The following is a 23,155-nucleotide window of genomic DNA, read 5'->3' as shown; positions in this document are numbered from 1 at the left end:
ATGTCCACAGACACACTCAGACGTTTTCGCACTTTGCAGAGATACGCTACATGGCCAAAAGTATCTGGACACCTGAGCATGAGCTTGCTGGAAGGCCAGTATCAAAAACAAATGTGCAGGTTGAAGGTCACATCGTTTTTGAGACGGGGGTGTGTTCTCCGATCGTACGGTCGCAGACAGATAGCAGACGTATCGCAGACGTCCCTCCTGAGCGTACGTAAGTGTATAAAGATGACAGGACGGAGGGAGAGATGGGAAACCGTCCAGAACGGAGTCGCTGGACAGGAAAGGGGATGGAAAACAGATTCTGAGACGGGTCCCGGCACGAGGGGGGCGGGAGAGAGAGGAAAACTTTGTGTTTGGAGCGACTGGAGTTCCTGTGTCTCGTCTGACGTGGGACGGAGGAAATCTCCTCTCTGGCTGCACATGCACGGACCACAAACCTCGACCGGGTTTATTTCTTCTTCTTTCGGACGCCGTCCGCTGAGTCTCGGAGCTGTCGGAGCTCTCGGACCTGACTCGTGTTTCCTAGAGGATGGATCCCTCGGAGATGCAGCGGATTCTGACGAGCGGAGCATAAAATGAGCGGTAAGGCCGGACGAATGGCACGTCGAGGGGGGTTGGGGGTGTCGGCATGTGGGAGGTGGATTTGTATTCGGCGTTCTCACGGTGCTGTGATGCGGCGCAATTATCTGTAATTGCAATTAAATTTTACACCCTGAGAATCAGGCGGTAAGAAAATTGACTTTTTCACTTTCGCTCTGCAGCCCTCTGACCTCAGAAAACGTCTTTAGATCCGTAATTACGTCCAAACGCCCCCCCCGCCAGCTGTGTTTCAGCTGTTATGTACAGAATGAAGATAAAAATAGTTCATAGAAAAAAATCCAACCTACACATCGTTCCTCTCACTGCAGTCTTAAAGAGCCGGCCGCCGTTTCTAAGTTCCAGGTTGTGGGTTTGAGATTAAACATCAGGGATCACGCTCACCTTAAACCCGCCCCTCGTTATAGCTGGAAAAGTTTAATCCACAGCAAGGGCAAAACAAAAATCAGCCTAAATTTTGCTAAACAGCCTACGACTTTCAGAAATAGGCTTACTGTTTGATTTTGTTCTCTAAAAGCAAACCATTTCGTGCAGGTAATCTGTTTACTTCTGCTGCGCGTTGTGCGGCACCCTCTTCTTATGATCCGTCCTCGGTTCTGACGAAAAACTATTGAGAACGGAACACTGACCGGTTCTCCCAACGCCACCGGGGTTCTAGGAGGTCTGAACAGAACCAGTTCGAGATCCAGATTTACTTTGGTTGAGAAGCGCTAACTGATGGGCTTTAACGTACCGCGTGTCTCCAGTATATATCTCAACTCAGTCATCAGCTGGGGTGTCCAAATACTTGTATATATTTGTATATATTTGTCCTCATCTACCTGTCTCTGCTGGAACCCTCATAAAGACCAGGCATCCTTATGAGAACCAGGTGCCCTCAAAAGAACCTGACAACTTTATGAAAACCTGGAACCCTCAAGAGAAGCTAGCCCTTCCTAAGAGGACCTGGAATCCTCATGAGAACCTGGAACCCTCATGAGAAACTGAAACCCCTTAAGGGAACCTGGCACTCTCAAGCTCAAGAGAACCTGGAACCCTCAAGAAACCTGGAACCCCTAGGAGAGCCTGGAACCCTCAAGTGAACCTGGAACCCTTAGGAGAACCTGGCCCTTTTTACAAGAACTTGGCACCTCCAAGCTCAAGAGAACCTGGAACCCTTATGAGAACCTAGAACCCTCAAGAGAACCTGGCACTTTCAGGAGAATCTGGCACCTTCAAGCTCAAGAGAACCTGGCACCGTCATGAGAACCAGGTATTCTCAAGGAAACCCTGAAACCTCAAAAGAACCTGGAACCGCTTAAGAGAACATGGAACCGTTAAGAGAACCTGAAACCCCTTAATAGAACCTGGAACCCTCACAAGAACCTAACACTCTCACTGTCTGTCTGTGTTCATTCATTCATTATTTTCACTAGCTACTTTATTCTGGTGGTCGGTCAGGTGGTCACCCTCACACACACCCAATCCACCTTCTGCATGTTATTAGGTGGTAGCAGGAAATCAAAATACCCAAAACTGAAACACCACACAGTCGCAGGGAAAACATGCCAAACTCCTGACATCCAGAGTAATGATGTTGGGTTGATGATGTCGCTGTGTGATGCCCGCTGTACCAACTGTTCAAATGAAATGAATGTGTTTCCTGTGTGTGTGTGTGTGTGTGTGTGTGTGTGTGTGTAGACGATGAAGACTGTACACAGGAAGCACACCATCATCAAAGCCTTCAGCAGAACCAGAACTCAGCACAGGTACTCCCTCACTCATCCTGACCAGGTTCACAGTGGGTCCGGTGCCGCCCAGACACTCTGGATCTTTAGCTCGTTCGCGCCTTGTCTCGATTCAGAGCTGCCAATCCACCTTCTGTCAGCTTCTCTTAGTGAAGAAACCCACACAGACTCGGAGGAACGCAGCAGACACTGTAATCGGGTTCGAACCCGGGTCATAATGACCCCGGGGCTGTGCGGCACCCACACTGCAAGCGTAGTGGTTATTCGTATGTTTGTCCGGTTTGACACCTGGGAACACTGGCCGAAGTCGATCCACCTGCTGGCATGTTCCCGGAGGGTGTACGGACGCTGTAGAGGCGCGTACAAAGAACATGCCAAACTCCTCACAAATAGTAAGTGAAGCTACAGATCATGCTCAATGTCAGGGCACCCACCGCCCCTCCCACTGCACCACCACTATGGCGTCACATTATTTACGCCTCATGGTGTAACATACAACGTAACCATGGTAACCACTATGTAATAACACTGTACTGACGCGCGGCACTCATGCGTGTGTCGTTTCATTAGATCGTAAACGACCTGGGTGTGCGGCACGGCTGGCGGCGTGAGTTGTGCACGGCGTCGATGCCCCCAGAGAGCTGGGTTCGAGCCGCGGCGTCTCCGTCTGAATCGTCTGAGCGGGATTCCTCCGGGTACTTTAATTACCCCCCACTCCCTTAAACATGAGGTGTGAATAGGTGCCCAGGTCGGTGCCAACTGTGACCCTTAGCGGTAATGAACGAACAGCTAAGACACACACACACACTCACACACACTCACACACACACACACACACACACACACTCTGCAGTGTTTACGTTTGCCTGATCTGATGCTACCACTTATACCCGGCCTTATATGGGCAGGAATGCGGCGTACAGACACACACACACACACACACACGCACACACACACACACACACACACACACACACACACACTCCCTGTAGCCTGCGTCATTCATGCCAGCCATGAGAACGACTCGAGGCTGGAATGGAATCAGATTTTAGTTTTTTAATCATCTGACCTTCATCATGATTCAATAAATAATAACGAATAATTCTGCTCATGAGACTTTAATCACTCAAACGTTCATTTCACACAAATATTTAGGGATCCCCCCTCCACCACCACTTAGACATAGCCAATCACGTGTGTGTAAAAGCCAGGCCAGCCAGTAGCAACCCTGAGATTCGAACCCGGCTGCTACATTCTGTTAATTCCACTGTAGTTCGGTTCTTTTTACATAAGCGCAGGCACGTGCACAGATAGACCCCTAGTGGTGCTCAAGCACCTGCCCTTTTGCCCTGGATGAGAAAAGTGCCCTTTCTGCTGGAGCCCAGTTCTTTTCTACATTCATCAATATTTAAAAATAAAAAACTCTGTCATCTATTCCCCCCAAAAGTGTTTTGATATCTGACCCGCAGCATCAGACAGATGGGTAATGACAGTGTTTCATACAAAGAGCATCCATGCATAACACATAGCCTACACGTTTTATACTCATGAGTCATGAAATACGTGATTTCAAAGCCTTGTCCAGCTGTTTACTGATGTTTGTCAGTTTACTGATGTTTAATGAAGGGGGACAAACTGCAGCAGACAGACAGACAGAGAATTTAAAGACAGTTTTACTGTTTTACAAATTAGACAACTTCACTAGTTTTGTTTAATTTAAAATCTGACTTATTTTGATGTGAAAGCCTGAAGAAAAAAAAAGCATGAGCACAAACATTTTGCAGGAGATTGTCAAGTAGCTCTCACAGTGAAGTGTTGAAAATAGATACAAACGCTGTGTAGGAAAATCACCTTTAGTCAAGGAGTTATTTTCATTCAAGCATTTATACTTCAACAGTTGAGGTTTACAAATGAGGAATAATTTTGCTAGGTAATTAACATTACAAACTAATATATGTAGAAGGCTAAATAGAATGCTCTATGATACAGAACAGCATACAAAAAATGATGAATAAATAGGAAAATGTTATAGAGTATATTAAATGTTTTAGTTTTATTTCATTTATTCAGAACAGAGTTTTGATAAGTTTGAAGTTGGAATATTTTTTGATGATTATTTAATATATTGTTTGGTTATTAAAAAGCGTGCACAATATGGCCTTGTTGTTGCCTGTTTTTCATTTATTTATGCAATTTGATCATTTGAGTAATTTGATTAGATGTGTATTGATTGTGTTAACAAAAATAAATATATTAAATATCCTACTGTTATTTTTTAAATTTTATTAATAATTTTGGCGATGGGTGCCCCCCTTGGCTTCAGCACCTGCCCCCAAAAATGTCTGTGCACGTGCCTGCATAAGCAGGACGGCGTGTGGCAGCCAAGGGGCGCCAGAGTGCACAGAAAAATCCCCCCAAAAAGGGGCGCTCTGTCCCAAGCTTTTGTGTTTGAACGCTGACTGTGCTATCAGCCGACCAGGCACCTGCACAGACACATGATTGGCTGCGTTTCTGAAGGAGGAGGGACAGTGAGTAAAACCGGAACAGGGTTCCTTGTCGCTAGTGCCAGTGCCCTTAGCGATTGCTGGAGGTCTGACTGGAGGAACTGACTGGTTGAGGCAACGCATTGAGTGGCAGAGGAATACAGTGAGTGTAGTGACCGTGTAGTCACAGAGTTTGTCACTGTCTGGGGAAAAGAAGCGACGCCTTGATGTGCTAGTGACACTAACGTTTACAGTTACTAATAACTCATTCTGTACGCACACAACAAGCTGAGTTTCATTTCCTTGGTGCCTCCAGCAGGGGGCAGAGTTGATGACTAAATTGTTGAAACCATGGTAACACAAATATTGTGCCTCCTACAGTGACGTGTACCGGGAGGACAATGCATCCCAGAATGCTTTGCTCATCATGGAGGACCACGTGCACCTCACTGTGGGCTCGGAGACCCAGGAGAGAGTTGTCCTCCTGTTCACCGACTCGCTCATCATCGCCAAAACCAAGTACTGTGTGTGTGTGTGTGTGAGAGAGAGAGAGTGTGTGGGTATAATTGTGTGTGTGTGTGTGTGTGTGTGTGTATAATTGTGTGTGCATGTAATTGTGTGTGTATGTGTGTGTGTATAATTGTGTGTGTATGTGTGTATGTGTGTGTGTGAGAGAGAGAGTGTGTGTGTGTATAATTGTGTGTGTGTGTGTGAGAGAGAGTGTGTATAATTGTGTGTGTGTGTGTGTGAGAGAGAGAGAGAGTGTGTATAATTGTGTGTGTGTGTGTGAGAGAGAGAGAGAGTGTGTATAATTGTGTGTGTGTGTGTGTGAGAGAGAGAGAGTGTGTGTGTGTATAATTGTGTGTGTGTGTGAGAGAGAGAGAGTGTGTATAATTGTGTGTGTGTGTGTGTGAGAGAGGGAGAGTGTGTATAATTGTGTGTGTGTGTAATTGTGTGTGTATGTGTGTGTATGACTGTGTGTGTGTTTGTGTGTGTGTGTGTAATTGTGTGTGTGTGTGTGTGTGTATGACTGTGTGTGTGTTTGTGTGTGTGTGTGTGTGTGTGTGTATGTGTGTGTGTAATTGTGTGTGTGTGTATGTGTGTGTGTAATAGTGTGTGTGTGTGTGTGTGTGTGTGTGTAGGTCTCTGTACCCGAAGATAAAAGCTCGTGTGAGCCTCGGTGATGTTTGGGTCGCTTCCTGTATCCAGCATGTCACCAGCAGGAAGTTCAGCACCAAGAACTCGTTTGTGATTGGCTGGCCACCAACCACCAACTACGTCATCACCCTGAGGTACAGCTATAGAGGTGATGTGGATTACCCATAATGCACTGTGAAAAACTCTTCAGACTTCATGTCTTTATGGCACAGTCAGGCTGAAACAGGAAAGGGCCTTCCCTAAACCATTTCCACACAGCTGAACTCAACAGTTAGACGTGGTGAGGGTGTCCACATACTTCTGACTATGTGGTGTTTAAAACACCAGTAATGTAACTGCTGTGTATCTTACTGACCTCCTGAAACGCTGTAGCCCATCCTGATCACTGACCTCACAGATTCACATTAAATTACTACAATAATTATTATTATTATTATTATTTATTATTATTCATATATTAATAATAATTTATATTATCATTCATAATATTTATTATTATTATTAATACCATCATTATTATTATAGCTATTTTATAATTATTATTATTATTTTCTGCATGAATATTATTATATCATTATTGTTATAACTATTATTATTATTATCATTTTATATTATTTAAATAAGTTATTATTTTATGTTTGTTGTTTACTATTTTGTTTTACTTTTTTATTATTATCATTATTACTGTTTTTATTTCATTATTGTTTTAGTTATTTTATAATAATTATTGTTAATATTATTATTTATTACTTAAATTCATTATTATTTTATTTATTTTATTATTTATTATTGTTGCTTATTTTACTATTTTATTTTACTTTTCATCATTATTTTTATTTCATTATTATTTTGGTTATTTTATAATAATAATAATAATAATTATTATTATTATTGTTTCAATTTATTATTATTTTATTCACTGTATTATTTTATTATTGGTGTTAATTTTACTATTTTATTTTCCTTTTTATTCTTATTATCATTCTTATTATTTTTATTTTATTATTGAAATTTATTATTATTTTATTTATTGTATTTTTGAATGTTGTTGATTTTATTATTTTATTTTACTTTTCATTATTATTATTTTTTATTTCATTATTATTTTTTTGAAACTAGCTGGGATTGGTGCACAAGAATCTTAAAATATTGTAAAATAAAAAATATGTATATAAACATTATATATATATTTTTTATATTTATTTGATATTTTCTGTCTTTGTTTTTCAGCTCTTCAGAGAAGAAGGAGAAATGGCTCTGTGCATTACAGTGGTGAGAAACACCCACACACAAGCACACACACACACACACACACACACAAACACACACACACACACACACACAAACACACATTAGATCAGAGGTGTGAAAACGTTGTTGGTCAGGTCTGAGTTCTCATGTTAAAAAACTAGGAACATTTTCTTTTTTTCTTTTTAATTAAAACAATTTTATAATTAATTAAAAAACAGTAGTATATTTAATATATTTATTTTTGTTAACACAATCAATACACATCTAATCAAATAACTCAAATTATCAAATGTATAAATAAATGAAAAACAGGCAACAACAAGGCCATATTGTGCACGCTTTTAAATAACCAAACAATATATTAAATAATCATCAAAAAATATTCCAACTTCAAACTTATCAAAACTCTGTTCTGAATAAATGAAATAAAACTAAAGCATTTAATATACTCTATAACATTTTCCTATTTATTCATCATTTTTTGTATGCTGTTCTGTATCATAGAGCATTCTATTTAGCCTTCTACATATATTAGTTTGTAATGTTAATTACCTAGCAAAATTATTCCTCATTTGTAAACCTCAACTGTTGAAGTATAAATGCTTGAATGAAAATAACTCCTTGACTAAAGGTGATTTTCCTACACAGCGTTTGTATCTATTTTCAACACTTCACTGTGAGAGCTACTTGACAATCTCCTGCAAAATGTTTGTGCTCATGCTTTTTTTTTCTTCAGGCTTTCACATCAAAATAAGTCAGATTTTAAATTAAACAAAACTAGTGAAGTTGTCTAATTTGTAAAACAGTAAAACTGTCTTTAAATTCTCTGTCTGTCTGTCTGCTGCAGTTTGTCCCCCTTCATTAAACATGACAAACATCAGTAAACAGCTGGACAAGGCTTTGAAATCACGTATTTCATGACTCATGAGTATAAAACGTGTAGGCTATGTGTTATGCATGGATGCTCTTTGTATGAAACACTGTCGTTACCCATCTGTCTGATGCTGCGGGTCAGATATCAAAACACTTTTGGGGGGAATAGATGACAGAGTTTTTTATTTTTAAATATTGATGAATGTAGAAAAGAACTGGGCTCCAGCAGAAAGGGCACTTTTCTTATCCAGGGCAAAAGGGCAGGTGCTTGAGCACCACTAGGGGTCTATCTGTGCACGTGCCTGCCGGTGTGTCTGTCCACAGTCAATCAGGCTTAAAGCCACCCGAGCGAGAACGAAGCTCCTGCTGTTCATCTGTTCATGTGATTAAGACTGAAGACTGTAGATAAAGTGTGTGGAGTTTAATTATCTGTGTGTGTGTGTGTGTGTGTGTGTGTGTGTGCTGATCTCAGGCACAGCAGGAGAGCGCGGCAGACAGTAATCCCTAACGGAATGACTCTGAACGTTCAGATGTTCGACTCAGTCGTGGTGGGTTTGATCCTAACCCTAATTAGATCTGATAACTCAGAGAGAATGTCACTGACGAGCTCTTGATACCACCTACACCTCTACATTCAAAAGTATGTGGACGCCCCCCTCAAAAGAGTGAATTTATCTTTTCCTGCCACATCTGTAACAACAGTTTGGGGAAGTCCGTTTTGTCTTGCAGCGTGATTACACCTTGTTGTGTGCACCAGAACTCAGACTCAGCGAGGCCTTCTCTTCTCCTCCAACATCAGTGATTTACTGACCTCACTGACTCTATTGACTGAATAAATGGGCACAAATTCCCACAGACACACTCCAAAGTCTTGTAGAAAGACTTCAAGACGGTATCAAAGCTACGAAAAGACGGAGCGACGGATCAGTATAAATGCACGCAGTTTTGGAACGGGTCAGGACGTCCAACAGGCTTGTGCTCAGGGGTCCCAATACTTTAGACCATATAGTGGATGTACAGTATATACAGTGTATCACAAAAGTGAGTACACCCCTCACATTTCTGCAGATATTTAAGTATATCTTTTCATGGGACAACACTGACAAAATGACACTTTGACACAATGAAAAGTAGTCTGTGTGCAGCTTATATAACAGTGTAAATTTATTCCTCCCTCAAAATAACTCAATATACAGCCATTAATGTCTAAACCACCGGCAACAAAAGTGAGTACACCCCTTAGTGAAAGTTCCTGAAGTGTCAATATTTTGTGTGGCCACCATTATTTCCCAGAACTGCCTTAACTCTCCTGGGCATGGAGTTTACCAGAGCTTCACAGGTTGCCACTGGAATGCTTTTCCACTCCTCCATGACGACATCACGGAGCTGGCGGATATTCGAGACTTTGCGCTCCTCCACCTTCCGCTTGAGGATGCCCCAAAGATGTTCTATTGGGTTTAGGTCTGGAGACATGCTTGGCCAGTCCATCACCTTTACCCTCAGCCTCTTCAATAAAGCAGTGGTCGTCTTAGAGGTGTGTTTGGGGTCATTATCATGCTGGAACACTGCCCTGCGACCCAGTTTCCGGAGGGAGGGGATCATGCTCTGCTTCAGTATTTCACAATACATATTGGAGTTCATGTGTCCCTCAATGAAATGTAACTCCCCAACACCTGCTGCACTCATGCAGCCCCAGACCATGGCATTCCCACCACCATGCTTGACTGTAGGCATGACACACTTATCTTTGTACTCCTCACCTGATTGCTGCCACACATGCTTGAGACCATCTGAACCAAACAAATTAATCTTGGTCTCATCAGACCATAGGACATGGTTCCAGTAATCCATGTCCTTTGTTGACATGTCTTCAGCAAACTGTTTGAGGGCTTTCTTGTGTAGAGACTTCAGAAGAAGCTTCCTTCTGGGGTGACAGCCATGCAGACCAATTTGATGTAGTGTGCGGCGTATGGTCTGAGCACTGACAGGCTGACCCCCCACCTTTTCAATCTCTGCAGCAATGCTGACAGCACTCCTGCGCCTATCTTTCAAAGACAGCAGTTGGATGTGACGCTGAGCACGTGCACTCAGCTTTTTTGGACGACCAACGCGAGGTCTGTTCTGAGTGGACCCTGCTCTTTTAAAACGCTGGATGATCTTGGCCACTGTGCTGCAGCTCAGTTTCAGGGTGTTGGCAATCTTCTTGTAGCCTTGGCCATCTTCATGTAGCGCAACAATTCGTCTTTTAAGATCCTCAGAGAGTTCTTTGCCATGAGGTGCCATGTTGGAACTTTCAGTGACCAGTATGAGAGAGTGTGAGAGCTGTACTACTAATTTGAACACACCTGCTCCCTATGCACACCTGAGACCTAGTAACACTAACAAATCACATGACATTTTGGAGGGAAAATGACAAGCAGTGCTCAATTTGGACATTTAGGGGTGTAGTCTCTTAGGGGTGTACTCACTTTTGTTGGCGGTGGTTTAGACATTAATGGCTGTATATTGAGTTATTTTGAGGGAAGAATAAATTTACACTGTTATATAAGCTGCACACAGACTACTTTTCATTGTGTCAAAGTGTCATTTTGTCAGTGTTGTCCCATGAAAAGATATACTTAAATATCTGCAGAAATGTGAGGGGTGTACTCACTTTTGTGATACACTGTAGCTGTACAGATACACACACTATGGTCAAAAGTATTTGGACACCTGAGCACAAGCTTGTTGGACGTCAATGCAAAACTGTGAGCTGGGCTCATAATCACAGACTAAGTGTGTGTTGGCACGCATCAGTGTGTCCAGGTGCAGGTCCCAGGCCCGGATCGATAGGAGTGTTGCGTCAGGAGGCGATTAGCTGGAAGTGATTAGGATTTTCACACCCTGGACGGGTCGCCACTCCATCGCAGGGCACACACACACACTCCTGTTAACCTGAATGCATGTTTTTGGACGTGTGGGAGGAAACCGGAACACCTGGAGGAAACCCACACAGACACAAAACACAGGACGCAGGGAGAAAGGGAATCAAACCCAAGCCCTTCATGCTGTGAAGCGACAGCACCACCCACCCGAGCCACAGCAGACGAGAACAAACACTGAACCGTAATGAGAAATAAATGAGAGTTGCACACACAGTGCTGCAGCACAACCTCAATCCTTCTGGTTTTGATCTTCGTCTGGTTCTTTGATCCTCAATTACTGGCACAGACTGAATAAACCTGAACCTCCGGAACCTTCCTGCTGTCGATTTGCTTTTCAATTAAGTCCTAATAAAGCCGCTCACCCTCTCGCTTGTGGCTACTAACCACCCTCACCCCCCGTTCCCCATCCTCTGACCTCCAGCCGAAATCATCCTGCCTGTGATCGATGCTCTGAACCTTCCTGTAGGATTAGTGGACTCAGACCTTCATTTCATTTAAGACGGTGATTCTCCTCCAGACGAACCTCCACGGCTGAGTCTGCAAATCTCACTGCCGCACCGCAGGAACGAGCCGCGACACCAAGTACAACCACCGCACGATGATCCGGAGCACGAGATTGAATTCTGATTGGTTTTAATATTGCATGTCGGCACGTTGGTCGGGTTCGTCTCGCCAGGCCAGACGTTATTTTCCTCTTTTATTTTTTTCCAATTGTTCTCTTATAATGCACCGTCTACCTCACCACCAGTGAATCACACCACACCAAGTACACTGTGTGGTCAAAAGTATCTGGACTCCTGAGCCATGAGCGTGTTAGACGTCCTATAAACGAACAATATTAAAAGAGAGCGACCCTCTGTGTGATCTTTCCAGCTAGAACAGCAGTCGCTCTTCTGAGAAGTGACCGTGTGTGGGAATTTGTGCTGTTCAGAGCATTTAAAAGATGACAGCATTTGTATGGCTGGGTGCTAATTGATCAGTTGATGTTCCGGTTCATCCCAAAGCTGTTGTGTGGGGCTGAGGTCAGACCTCTTCATGTCTTTATAGAGGAAAAAAGGACCTTCCCTAAACTGTTAATGCAAAGTCGAAAGCATTTCCTTTATACTGTATATGATTGATTTATTACACCTGTTAGTAACTGCTGTGGCTTAAACACACGAATTTAAAGATTGTAAGGGGCGTCCCAATACTTTTGTTGAAGGAACACGCTGCTCACTATGTGTTCTTCCACCGCTTGTGCCGCTTCCTCAAACAGACACCAGGAGTCACTGTTAAGAGGTTCTTCCTCTCCAGTCTGAAGTCTCAGCACTCGTGGCTGAGCACCTTTAATAAAAGTGCTTGTTTTGGTCAGTTTGGACGCTAGTGGTCACCTGACCGCCATGACGAGTCTGTTTACGCTCCTCGTTTTTTGTTTAGACAGCACCGGTGAGCGCCGACGTCCATTCTACAGCCGAGAACGTCGTCCAGAGCGTGATACAGAGGAACGCTCTTCCGGTGAGTACATGTACACAATCCACAGCTACTAATGCACACCATGCTGCCAAAAGTATGTGGACACCCATTAAACATTAAGATCATTTTATATTTTGGATGAATTCATTGAATCCCTCAGCTGGCTGATCGATGGTGCTGCACTGAGATGGGGAATAATGGAGAACGGTGTGTGACTCTCTGTGCACGATACGGATCTCCGTATGAACACACCTGGTGCAGGTAAAAAGAAGCGGTCGTACTGCACCTGTGTCGGAGGGGGCGTGTGTTAGTCACGACCCTCCTCGGTCAGGAGTGGAGGTCTGCAGCAGTAGAAGGGAGTTGGATATGTCTAAATTGGGAAAAATGCAAGAAAGGGCGTCATGAGATAGCTGGATTATAAAATCTAATATGTTGTTGACTTTTGGGTTTGGGTTTGTCGGCGGAGGCTTTTCTTCTCTTCATGGAGCAGATGGGGGACGGACGTGTTTACTTTTCGCCATTTCCTGTGTTTCATGTCTCCCACTTCCTGTTTCCGCTCCCTCTGTTTTCGGAACATAATGAGCGCATCCTGTGTGCAGGGTTCGGTCTCGGACTACCAGCTCTGCGTGGAGTACGACGGCGAGGAGGAAACGCACCCGCTTATCGGTAAGGACGAGTAGTTTACTGAAACATCAGCAGCTTACAAACGTTCCTCTGACTGAACCAAATTCCCACAGACATGCTCCAAAATCTCGCAGACAGCAAGAGATGTGGACAGGGGTGGAGCTTTGGAATGCGGTTACTGTAAACATCCAAACAAACATGCAAATGTTTATTTTTAAATTTTTTTTAACGTTCCAGGTTACGAGCTCCCGTACTGCATCCTGCTGCATTCCTTGCGAGGTCAGAGGTCACCGCACATGCTCAACAGCCACTGGTGGTACAGTGCTGACGAACTGCGCTGTAACGAGACGCCAAATTCTGCAGCACCTCGATTCGTGCTGCGGAACAAACCCGCGATGACCGCCTGCACCAACGCAGGTGAGTGTTCAGCATCGCACCAAGGGTTCTGGCTTTGGTCAAGTCCCACATGTGGTCAAAAGTATGTGGACACCTTCTCTAGATAGAGGGCGTCCGATCATGTGACCTACACACAAACACTGGTTGTATCGAGCAGCTTAGTCATTATAAAAATTATAAATATAGATTTTTAACACCTCACTGGAAGGGGAAAATTATTGGTGCCCCGACCAAAAATATAAAGCCAGCGGCGTCCTGTGGTCTCAAAGTGTCCGCTTATCAAAGACTAGAGGAAGATGAACACACACCTTGTCTCAGGGTGTGTGTTCGTAACAAAGAGGCCGATCCCAACAACACTGCTGCACCTGCTGTATTCATACATACACAAAACTGCACACTACCAGGTAAATAAGAAGAATGATCCATTATTAAAACATTATCCACTCAGTGGGGGTCCTATAGGAGCCCCTTTCTATTGATAAATGAGGTGGGGGTAACAGATATAATACTGTCAGTCATTGTATACCAAAAAGGTTAATCTGCGCAGTAGGTGTAGCTTCTTCTACAGCCTCAGCGAGCAGCATAATGAATTAATTACCGAAACATCCTGGACATATTTAACATCGCGTCTTTATTCACCGTGTCCCCGCAGCTCAGCGCCATTAACAGATAATTAGCTGCTGGGCGGAATGATGAAGTGCCGCTAGCATCATTCGCGAATTACGTTCAAAACATCCGGTTCAAAAATGCGAACGGGCCGCGGGAGCGGAGCCAGCGCACTTCTGAGTCAGCGGGCTGGACGCCGGTCAGGGAATTGCAAATGGAATGCCAAGCCGTGCTCATTAACGGTTTCCTGTTGCTTGCTATTTGATTGGCGGCTCGAGGGGCATCGGGAGCCGCGGGGAACCGGAGGGAAGCGGTCACATCCAAACAAAAGAACCACGGGTTCTGAAAAATGCATGAGCTAAAGTGGACGATAGAAAATAGAGGTCAAGCGGATCTCAGAATCGAATCTTGAGTTTTCCTAGAACCAGGTTGACCGTCCACAGCCGAGCAAGCTTTATGATGGGGTTTTTCTGTTAAGGCTGTGGTGACGTAAAGCTTGCTTGACTGTGTGCGGTAACTGTTGATCTATTAATCACTTAACATTAGTCTGATCGAATAAAAACACCCCAGTCTGCAAATTGCAGTTGTAACTTAGTGATTAAGGTACTGGACTAGTAATCAGAAGGTTGCCAGGCTGCCACTGTTGGGCCATTGAGCAAGGCCCTTACAGTTTTTAACAACTGTTTACACACATTTTCAAAACTCTGTGTCTATTTTTCAAAACTCTACTCACAAAACCCACAATTGCTCACACAAGATGCAAAATGCCTCAAATCTCCAGCAAAATGACACACAACATTCAAAATGTCATAAACACATCTCAAAAGCAAGCACTGACCTCACACTGCAAACACTTTTGTCATAATATGACATTTTGGATACATCATGTACACACTGTTGTTTAAATCCTAAAGCTCTTCTGTCTTTCATGGGATTCTATGTTTATTTCCATACAAACGTGCAGAGAGAAGTTAAAATACACTCAGAAGCAGTATTGAAACCAAAAACATTTATTTTTTCCAAATCATTTGCTGCTCTGAATACAATATTTGTACAGCACATAAGAAGAAAAAAAAAATCCAACCACCACATGTAGTTGGACAGAAACCAAACACATCTATGAAAAAGCTGATTTCAAACAAATAATGTTATTTTTTACCAAAAAATTAATTGTGTGTGTGTGTGTGTGTGTTGGTTGGGGGGGAGGGTAGGGGTTGGGGGGTTGGGTGTGTGTCTAGGCTTCATCTCTCCTCCGGGCTCGAACCCGAACTCCTTGTGGTCTGCCTCTACCTCCGACTCTCCCGGCTCTCTCTGCGTTGTCATTCATCGTTCAAAACAGACATCTTGACATGTGACCTATGCTAAGCCAATGATTCGTTGGTGTTCAATAAAGTAATGAGTGTTTGCACATGTGAGGAGTGAGAGTGAAGCGCTGGTGATTTAGTGTGGCATTTTGATAGGTTGTGCTTGAAAAAGGAAATCATGTTACTTCCTGTTTGATTTTTGTGTATTAGGTAGAAAATTGTGTGTGGAGTTTTGCAAAATGTGTTTTAGGAAATTGAAAACGGAGTCAGACACTGAGAATTAGTGTCTGGTTTTGCAGATTTGGTGTGGGGTTATGGTGTTTGAAAGACATGTTTAGAAAGTTGTGTGACAAGCAAATATTTAGTGTGTAAGCAGTTGAAAAAAACTGTAACACTCACAACCGTAAGTCGCTTTGGATAAATGTAAATTTCAGTGTAAATAAGATTCCTCATTTACACCTCAAACACGACACAAAAAAAAAAAAAAAAAACTTTTTGTTTGTTTCAGTGCTTCTATTTTACAGAATTGGCGTTTTTGTGGTGTTTTGTGGTATTTTTGGTGTTAGGTTCGTCTCTGAGACACAGAAAGAAGAAATCCCTCATCGCTTGGTCTCTGAGGAAAGGACTCGTCAGCCAATCAGAAGCCAGATTGGAGTCTGATCCCGCTTCTAATAGGCTGTTCGGTCAGCCGCTCGATGCGGTCTGTCAGGACGGTAATCTGCCTGGACCGGTCACGGTGAGCAGCACATAAACACTCATAATAATATTAATATTAATAATAATACATCATTTAAACGAGGACTGTGTTTCATTACAATACAAAAGTAAGTGGAATGTGTAAGTGTGTGAGTGAACAGGTGAGTGTGTGAGTGAATGGGTGAGTGTGTGAGTGGACAGGTGAGTGTGTGTGTGAGTGAAAAGGTGAATGTGTGTGTGAATGGGTGAGTGTGTGAGTGTGTGAGTGTGTGAGTGAAAAGGTGAGTGGGTGTGAGTAAATGTGTGTGTGAGTGAAAAGGTGAGTGTGAGTGAAAAGGTGAGTGTGTGAGTGAACAGGTGAGTGTGTAAGTGATTAAATGAATGTGTGAATGGGTAAATGTACGTACCATGCAGACAGAAGGAGAACATACCAAACTCTACACAGTAAGTAAGTCAGGGTACACACTTGGGTTGCTGGAGGTGTGCAGCACCAACACTAGATGCATTTTTCATTCCTTACAATTAAACTGTCAGTGTGTGTGTGTGTGTGTGTGTGTGTGTGTGTGTGTGTGTGTAGGATCTGCTGTGTTTATTGTACCGTCAGGCCCCGGAGACTCTCGGAATATTCCGCCGCTCGGCGAACGCCAGATCCTGCCGAATCCTGAAGGAGAAGCTGAACTCGGGCCACCGGGTGTGGTTACGGGGGGAGTGTGTGTTCGTGGCGGCGTCGCTCCTCACGGTTAGAACACACACACTGATGCTGCCATCTAGAACTAAACAGGCACAAATTCCCACAGACACACTTCAAAGTCTTCTAGCTGTTGTTGTAGTTCTTTTAGAATGGAACCGACAGGCTCACTACCAGGCGTCCGAATACTTTTGGCCATGTAGTGTTCATAGTGTAATCTAATCAGGTGTGTGTGTGTGTGCGTGTGTGTGTGTGTGTGTGTGTGTGTGTAGGAGTTTCTGCGTAAGTTACCCGGCAGTGTGTTGGGTTCTGATCTGTACGAGGATTGGATGGAGGTGATGGAAACAGAAGACCAGCAAGACAGATGTACACTGGCCAAAAGGTAACACACACACACACACACACACACACTATATGGCCAAAAGTATGTGGACACCTGACCATAAGCTGGCTGGACGTCCCATTCCAAAGTCCTGTGCATTGATATGAAGCTGATCGACACTTTTGTGGATGTGATGGCCTTCCACAAGAATGTGGAGTGTGTCTGTGTGGATTTGTGTTGTTCTAATTCATCCCAGAAGTGTTCTAACCCTAGTGCCAAACCACCCAGGGGTTCCTGACCCGAACGAGCGGGTTGGAGGGGGTTGAAAATATCTGATAAACAGTGTATGTGTGTGTGTGTGTGTGTGTGTGCAGTGTGTTACTGAAGTTACCCCTGCTGAACCGCACACTGTTGGGGTGTGTGTTTGCCGTACTGTACCGCGTGCACACACACTCGGACGTGAACCAGATGACGGCGGCCAATCTAGCGGTGTGTATCGCGCCGAACATGCTGTGGAGGACGACGCCCGCCGAGCCTGAACAGGAGAGTCACAACACGCTGCGGGTACACACACACACACACACACACACACACACACACACACACACACACACACTCAGCCAATCAGAGACCGAGCTTTGCTCATTAGTATGACGATTCGTACTGCTGTTGTATTATATGTGGTTTGAGACCTTGTCAGTCATCTGGTTAAACAAACTCCGCCCACAAAGGCACCAGCCAATCACAGCTAGGTAAAATAGCCTTTGATTTTAATGATCAAAAGCAAATCCAGAAATAAAAAGATATTATTATTAATATCAATCAGTAGCAACAATTATGACTGAATACGATTTGAATAACTGAGGGTTAGGGGCCCCGCTCAGGGGCCCAACAGTGGTAACCCTCCTCATTCTATCCGAGCTTAGGACCTGCACTAAGAGCACACTAACAGTTAGGCTGTTCCACCATCACACCCTACCCCACCCTCAGGCACAGCCAATCACATCTGCATATAGGCCGAAATTAAAACCCCGGATTTCACCGCTGGGATCATGTGATCGATCCAGATTTCTGTGGTCCGTGTCCAGGTGGCCGCACTCGTTCGCTTCCTCATCGAGAACACGCCGTCCGTGTTCGGTGACGAGCTGGAGGATGAGATGACGGCGCTCTCGAACGCAGCACAGCAACGTGATGGACAGACAGGTCAGGACTGTAATTAATTATTTATTATTTATTTGTTTATTTATTTACCAACAACTATCAAGTTCAACGAATGCAGCTTCCTATGATTTATTTGATTATAAAGAGACACGTAGTGAAAATGATTTTGCCGTCTGTGCTCTCAGAATGTAGAATGTACTCTAGGTGTAAATTTATCAGACCAGATCAGACCAATTTTTATCTGTTATTGTAGTAATTATCTTGTATTTTGAGACAGAAAGTCACGTCTCGTCATGACAATACGCCTTTGTGGCTTTGTGATGGTTGGCTTCCTCCAGTGCCCTCTGTTTCATGTCTCCCCTGATAATCCATGTTTTGACGTCATCGATCCAGTTTATTCTCGGTTCTCCTCGTCCTGTCATACAGTAACGCCGCCTTCACAAATGCCTGAAGTAACGCGACGTGCTTCTGGAGCTGCTTTCCCGTTCTGGCCGTCTCGTCCGCTCGCTCACTGGTGATCATCTTCCTCCGTGAGATTTTCAGCAGTTTACCGAAGGCGTCTTTCCTCCTCTTCCTTCTGCACCCGTTAAATCCTCAATTTTAATATTTTGTGTCGTTGGTTTTGTATTACGGGTTAATACATCCGCTGCACATGAGCGCCCCCTGTGTTCTGTTCCATGCACCGCACCATGTAAAAGAGGGGGAAATCTTTAGGACTACGTTATCAGGGGAGACACGAGACAGAGGGCACTGGAGAAAGCGACCCGTCTGTACAGCCAACCATCACAAAGTCAGGATGGTGCAGTGATGTCACATGATCTTCTAACTTAAAAGATGAGATCATTATAACCGGCCGCTCAGGTGGCGCAGCGGTAAAAACACACGCTGGAACCAGAGCTGGATCTGGAGTACATCGTATCTAATCTCGGCTCTGCCTGCCGGCCACATGAACAACGATTGGCCGGTTGTTCGGATATGGGCGGGACTAAGCCGGATGGGTTCTCTCTCTCATGACTGGTGTAATTATGACCTCTGCTGGCTGATTGATGGCGCCTGCAGAGAGATGAGAAAAGAGTGCTCTCAGGGTGTGTCTCTCCGTACACAACGCTGAGCTGCACTGCACTCGTCAAAGTGTAGGTGATGAGATGCATACGGCTGCTGCCCACGTGTCGGAGGGGGCGTGGGTTAGCTTCGTTCTCCTCGATCAGAGCGGGGATCGGCATTGGTGGAGAGGAAGCGTGACGCAATCGGGAATTCCAATCTCGGATTTGGGATGCGCATGTGAACGTCGGCCTGATTGGAATTAAAATGCCAAATTCTACATAAAAAGGAACAAATTAAATGTAGTTACTAGCCTGACGCTGTGGTCGCCGTTTTCCAGCAGACGCCGCTCACGCTCACTCCTCATCAGAGGAGACGGACCAGGACGCCCCGCCCTCACCGCTGTCTCCTGACGCCGCGACCGTCTGCGACAACGGAAGGTCGTGCTCCTTTAAGGTTGCCACGACAACCACCGACGGGACCGGTGCGTTCGGCCAGTCACGTGACCGCTGCCTCTCCGAACCCTCCGTACGCGCGGACTCTGGGTCTCCGAGCCAGGCTCCGCCCCATCCTCCCGTCATCCGCCAATCCAGCTACGACAACGCCGTGACGGGCGGGAAAAGCGGCCAATCGCAGGCGTCCGCCAAGTTCAGCCCGCCTTCATCGAATCGTAAAGGCGGGGCGGGAAAAGGGCGGCACGCTTTCTGGAAGTCGCCGCAGTTTCCCGCTCGCTTCCGTCACGCCGCTCAGCGGCTGAGCAGCACGTCGCGTTTGGCTAGCGTGTCCAGCCTGTCGTCCACGGCGACCTCGTCTCTCAGCTCGCTCGACAGCTTAGAGCTCATCCCGAGCCCGAAGCTAAACGAGGACGCCACTCGGCCACGCCCGTTTCTGTTCGGGAGCGCGGCCAGGCTCCGCCCGCTGACCCCGGAGATGCCGAGGAAGTTGTGGACCATGGCGTTCACGTACGACGAGACTATAACGCAGTCCGAGCGTCCGAGCGCTAGCAGCATTAGCAGCCTCGGTAGCATCAGCGAATCCCTGAGTGTGAACCAGCGCGGTCCTGAAACTAGCGACAACAACACATCTGCTTCCACAGACGATCTGGTTAGCATACGTCACAGCATATCGATTAGCCAATCAGAACAAAGACTCAGCGTGTACGCCAGCGATCGTATTAGCCAGAGCGACCACAGAATTAGCAGCCAAAGTTCGAGCTACGTTCTTGCTAGCATGAATCAGTCGGCAGAGAGCAACCCCGCTAGTTTAGACCACATGGTCAGCGCTAGCAGCATCGCTAACACCCAGGACGAGCTGCCTGCTAACTCCTGTCACAAGGTTAGCGCTATCAGGCTAGACAGAATTAGCGAATTCATTAGCCAAAGTGGTAGCGATGAAATTAGCATCTCGGGTGCTAGCAAATCCGTTAGCCAGAGCGAGCAAAGCATTTCATCTGGCGTGAACTTTAGCGAAACGCTTCTCCACAGCGACGTTAGCAAAAAACACAAAGCTAGCAGGATGAAAATGACGCTCTTTCCCGCCGTGGGCAGAATAATGCCCAGGTTCAAAGGTCACGGTGCGGCGGGGGCGAGGTCAGGTGGCGTAGCGCAGGTGAACGTACCGCAAACTCTGTTCTACAACCAAAATGCTACGCTAGTGCTTCAATCACAAGGACAACCGGCTAGGATTCGTTCTGACGTCGAAACGACGAACGTTGCTAGCGCTTGCGTTAGCAAAGCGACGGATGGAAAGGCTAGTCACGGATTTACCAGCGAAGGTTTCTTTATGAGCGACGGCGAAACTGTTAGTCAAAGCGTGTGTGACGTTAGCCTAAGCGCCTGTGGAACTAGCAAGGGTGCTTCTGCTAGCATGGTTAGCAACGGCAGCATAGAAAACACAGACGACACGAAACCCGTGAGCCAAAGTCCCGCCGATGTTCCTCAGAGCGACAATGAAATTAGCATCAATGCGTCAGCTAGCGATGATGACAGCAAACTGGGCAGGGATAGCCAGACTGATCATACTATTAGCATCAACGTTTCTGCTAGCACAAGCCACAACGTTAGCATTACGGACACAGAAACCAGCGACGGCGAGTCCTTCTGTGTTAGCCAGGCTGGCCATTCGGTTAGCATTAGCGAGGTACACAAAATTAGCCATAACGTCGGCGCCAGAAGTTCCATCCGACAGACCGTACGCGTCCGGATCCCAGCTAGCGTACGCGACACAGTCAGAACGTATATAAACCCCGCCCACACGTTAGCGCACACGCACTCTCCCGCCGCCGCACGCGCACCTAGCAGCGTACAAAACAGGACGGCGTTCAGTAGCAACCTTCAGTAATCCAGTCGTTTCAGACCGCCTGAAGGTGGCGCTGACGCTACCCACAATTAGCATCATACGACAAGCTAACGTAAACGCTCACTCATTTTTCCGTTAGCTTTCGAACTGAAGAGCTCGGCGGTGGTGGGTTAGCGCATCGGGCCGCTACGCCACTCGCGCTCACGACTGCTGTGTTTTATTTCTTTTACTTTATTACTAACCATAATTATTAGGACACTGTGCACTTTTATCTCTGTATTATATACATAGTCCATAATATAATCACTAGATATATACAAATAAATATAGATATACATACGCACTATATATACTGTATATATATATATACACACCATATGTGCCAAAAGTATTGGGACGCCTGAGCGTGAGCTTATCAGACGTCACGTTTTAAAAACAAACGCTATTGAAACAGAGTGATCAGCTGGAACAGCAGCCGCTCTTCTGAGAAGCTTCTCACAGGACTCTGAAGTGTGTCTGTGGGAATTTGTGCTCCTTCACTAGTACAAAAAAACAAGCATTTATACGGCTGGGCGCTGATCGATCAGTCGGTGTTCCGGTTCATCCCAGAGCTGGTGAGAGGGGCTGAGCTCAGAGATCTGTGCAGGACGCTGGAGCTTTTCTTCACGTCTCTATAGAGCTCGCTCATGCTGCAAGAAGAAAGGACCTTCCCTAAACTGATGCTGCTTATGTAGAAGCATGTGATTCCCTTCAGTGTTTGTGATCAGTGTAATATATAAATGTATTTGTCACGTTCTCCTATTTAAATAAAAGCATGCAGACGCTCTGTTTGTGTTCCTGATCGTTTCTTTATTGCTGATGTTCTTAACTCGTCACATCATGTCTTTATGGAGCTCGTTTTAGATGCTGGAACAGAAAGACCTTCCCTAAACTGTTGCCAAAAGCAAATAATTGATTTATAAACACATGGTGGGTTACAATTGATAATCCATTTCATGAGAAGTTACTTTAAGTAAAACTGGTCTAAGTCACTTCAGGTAAAACTGGTCTAAGTCAGTTCAGGTAAAACTGGTCTAAGTCAGTTTAGGTAAAACTGGTCTAAGTCAGTTTAGGTAAAACTGGTCTAAGTCAGTTCAGGTAAAACTGGTTTAAGTCAGTTCAGGTAAAACTGGTTTAAGTCAGTTCAGGTAAAACTGGTCTAAGTCAGTTCAGGTAAAACTGGTCTAAGTCAGTTCAGGTAAAACTGGTCTAAGTCAGTTCAGGTAAAACTGGTCTAAGTCAGTTCAGGTAAAACTGGTCTAAGTCAGTTCAGGTAAAACTGGTTTAAGTCAGTTTAGGTAAAACTGGTCTAAGTCAGTTTAGGTAAAACTGGTCTAAGTCAGTTCAGGTAAAACTGGTTTTGCAGTACCACACGTTCTTATGCTAACGTTAATGTACAGAAAAAAACACGTAAATACAGAAAAATTCAGTGATTTTATTTATTCCAACTTAAAGTTAAAATTAAATAAACAAACATTATTATTATGAACACAAATCGTTTAACATGTT

At 44.8% G+C, this 23,155-nt stretch overlaps 1 protein-coding gene across 2 annotated transcripts; it reads left to right on the top strand.

Annotated features, from left to right (window-relative positions):
• Positions 1 to 493: 493 nt before the first annotated feature.
• On the top strand, positions 494 to 22,244 carry arhgap20b (Rho GTPase activating protein 20b). 2 transcript variants are annotated; one of them, XM_062988593.1, is made up of 15 exons: positions 494 to 588; positions 2,284 to 2,351; positions 5,195 to 5,332; positions 5,956 to 6,105; positions 7,202 to 7,243; positions 8,568 to 8,643; positions 12,436 to 12,513; positions 13,071 to 13,137; positions 13,333 to 13,512; positions 15,968 to 16,137; positions 16,675 to 16,836; positions 17,058 to 17,167; positions 17,482 to 17,671; positions 18,196 to 18,310; positions 19,650 to 22,244. In XM_062988593.1, the coding sequence occupies exons 2-15, from the start codon at positions 2,287 to 2,289 to the stop codon at positions 21,647 to 21,649; spliced, it is 3,543 nt and encodes a 1,180-aa protein (XP_062844663.1). In that variant the 5' UTR covers positions 494 to 588; positions 2,284 to 2,286; the 3' UTR covers positions 21,650 to 22,244. The 2 variants fall into 2 exon arrangements, with proteins under 2 accessions (XP_062844663.1, XP_062844664.1); XM_062988594.1 differs by lacking the exons at positions 494 to 588; positions 2,284 to 2,351 and adding an exon at positions 5,019 to 5,085.
• The last annotated feature ends 911 nt before the right edge of the window (positions 22,245 to 23,155 follow it).

Source organism: Trichomycterus rosablanca, chromosome 26, assembly GCF_030014385.1.
Source record: "Trichomycterus rosablanca isolate fTriRos1 chromosome 26, fTriRos1.hap1, whole genome shotgun sequence".
Classification (NCBI taxonomy): domain Eukaryota; kingdom Metazoa; phylum Chordata; class Actinopteri; order Siluriformes; family Trichomycteridae; genus Trichomycterus; species Trichomycterus rosablanca.
Note: the sequence above shows the minus strand (reverse complement) of the source record. Positions and strands in the feature narration are given on the sequence as shown.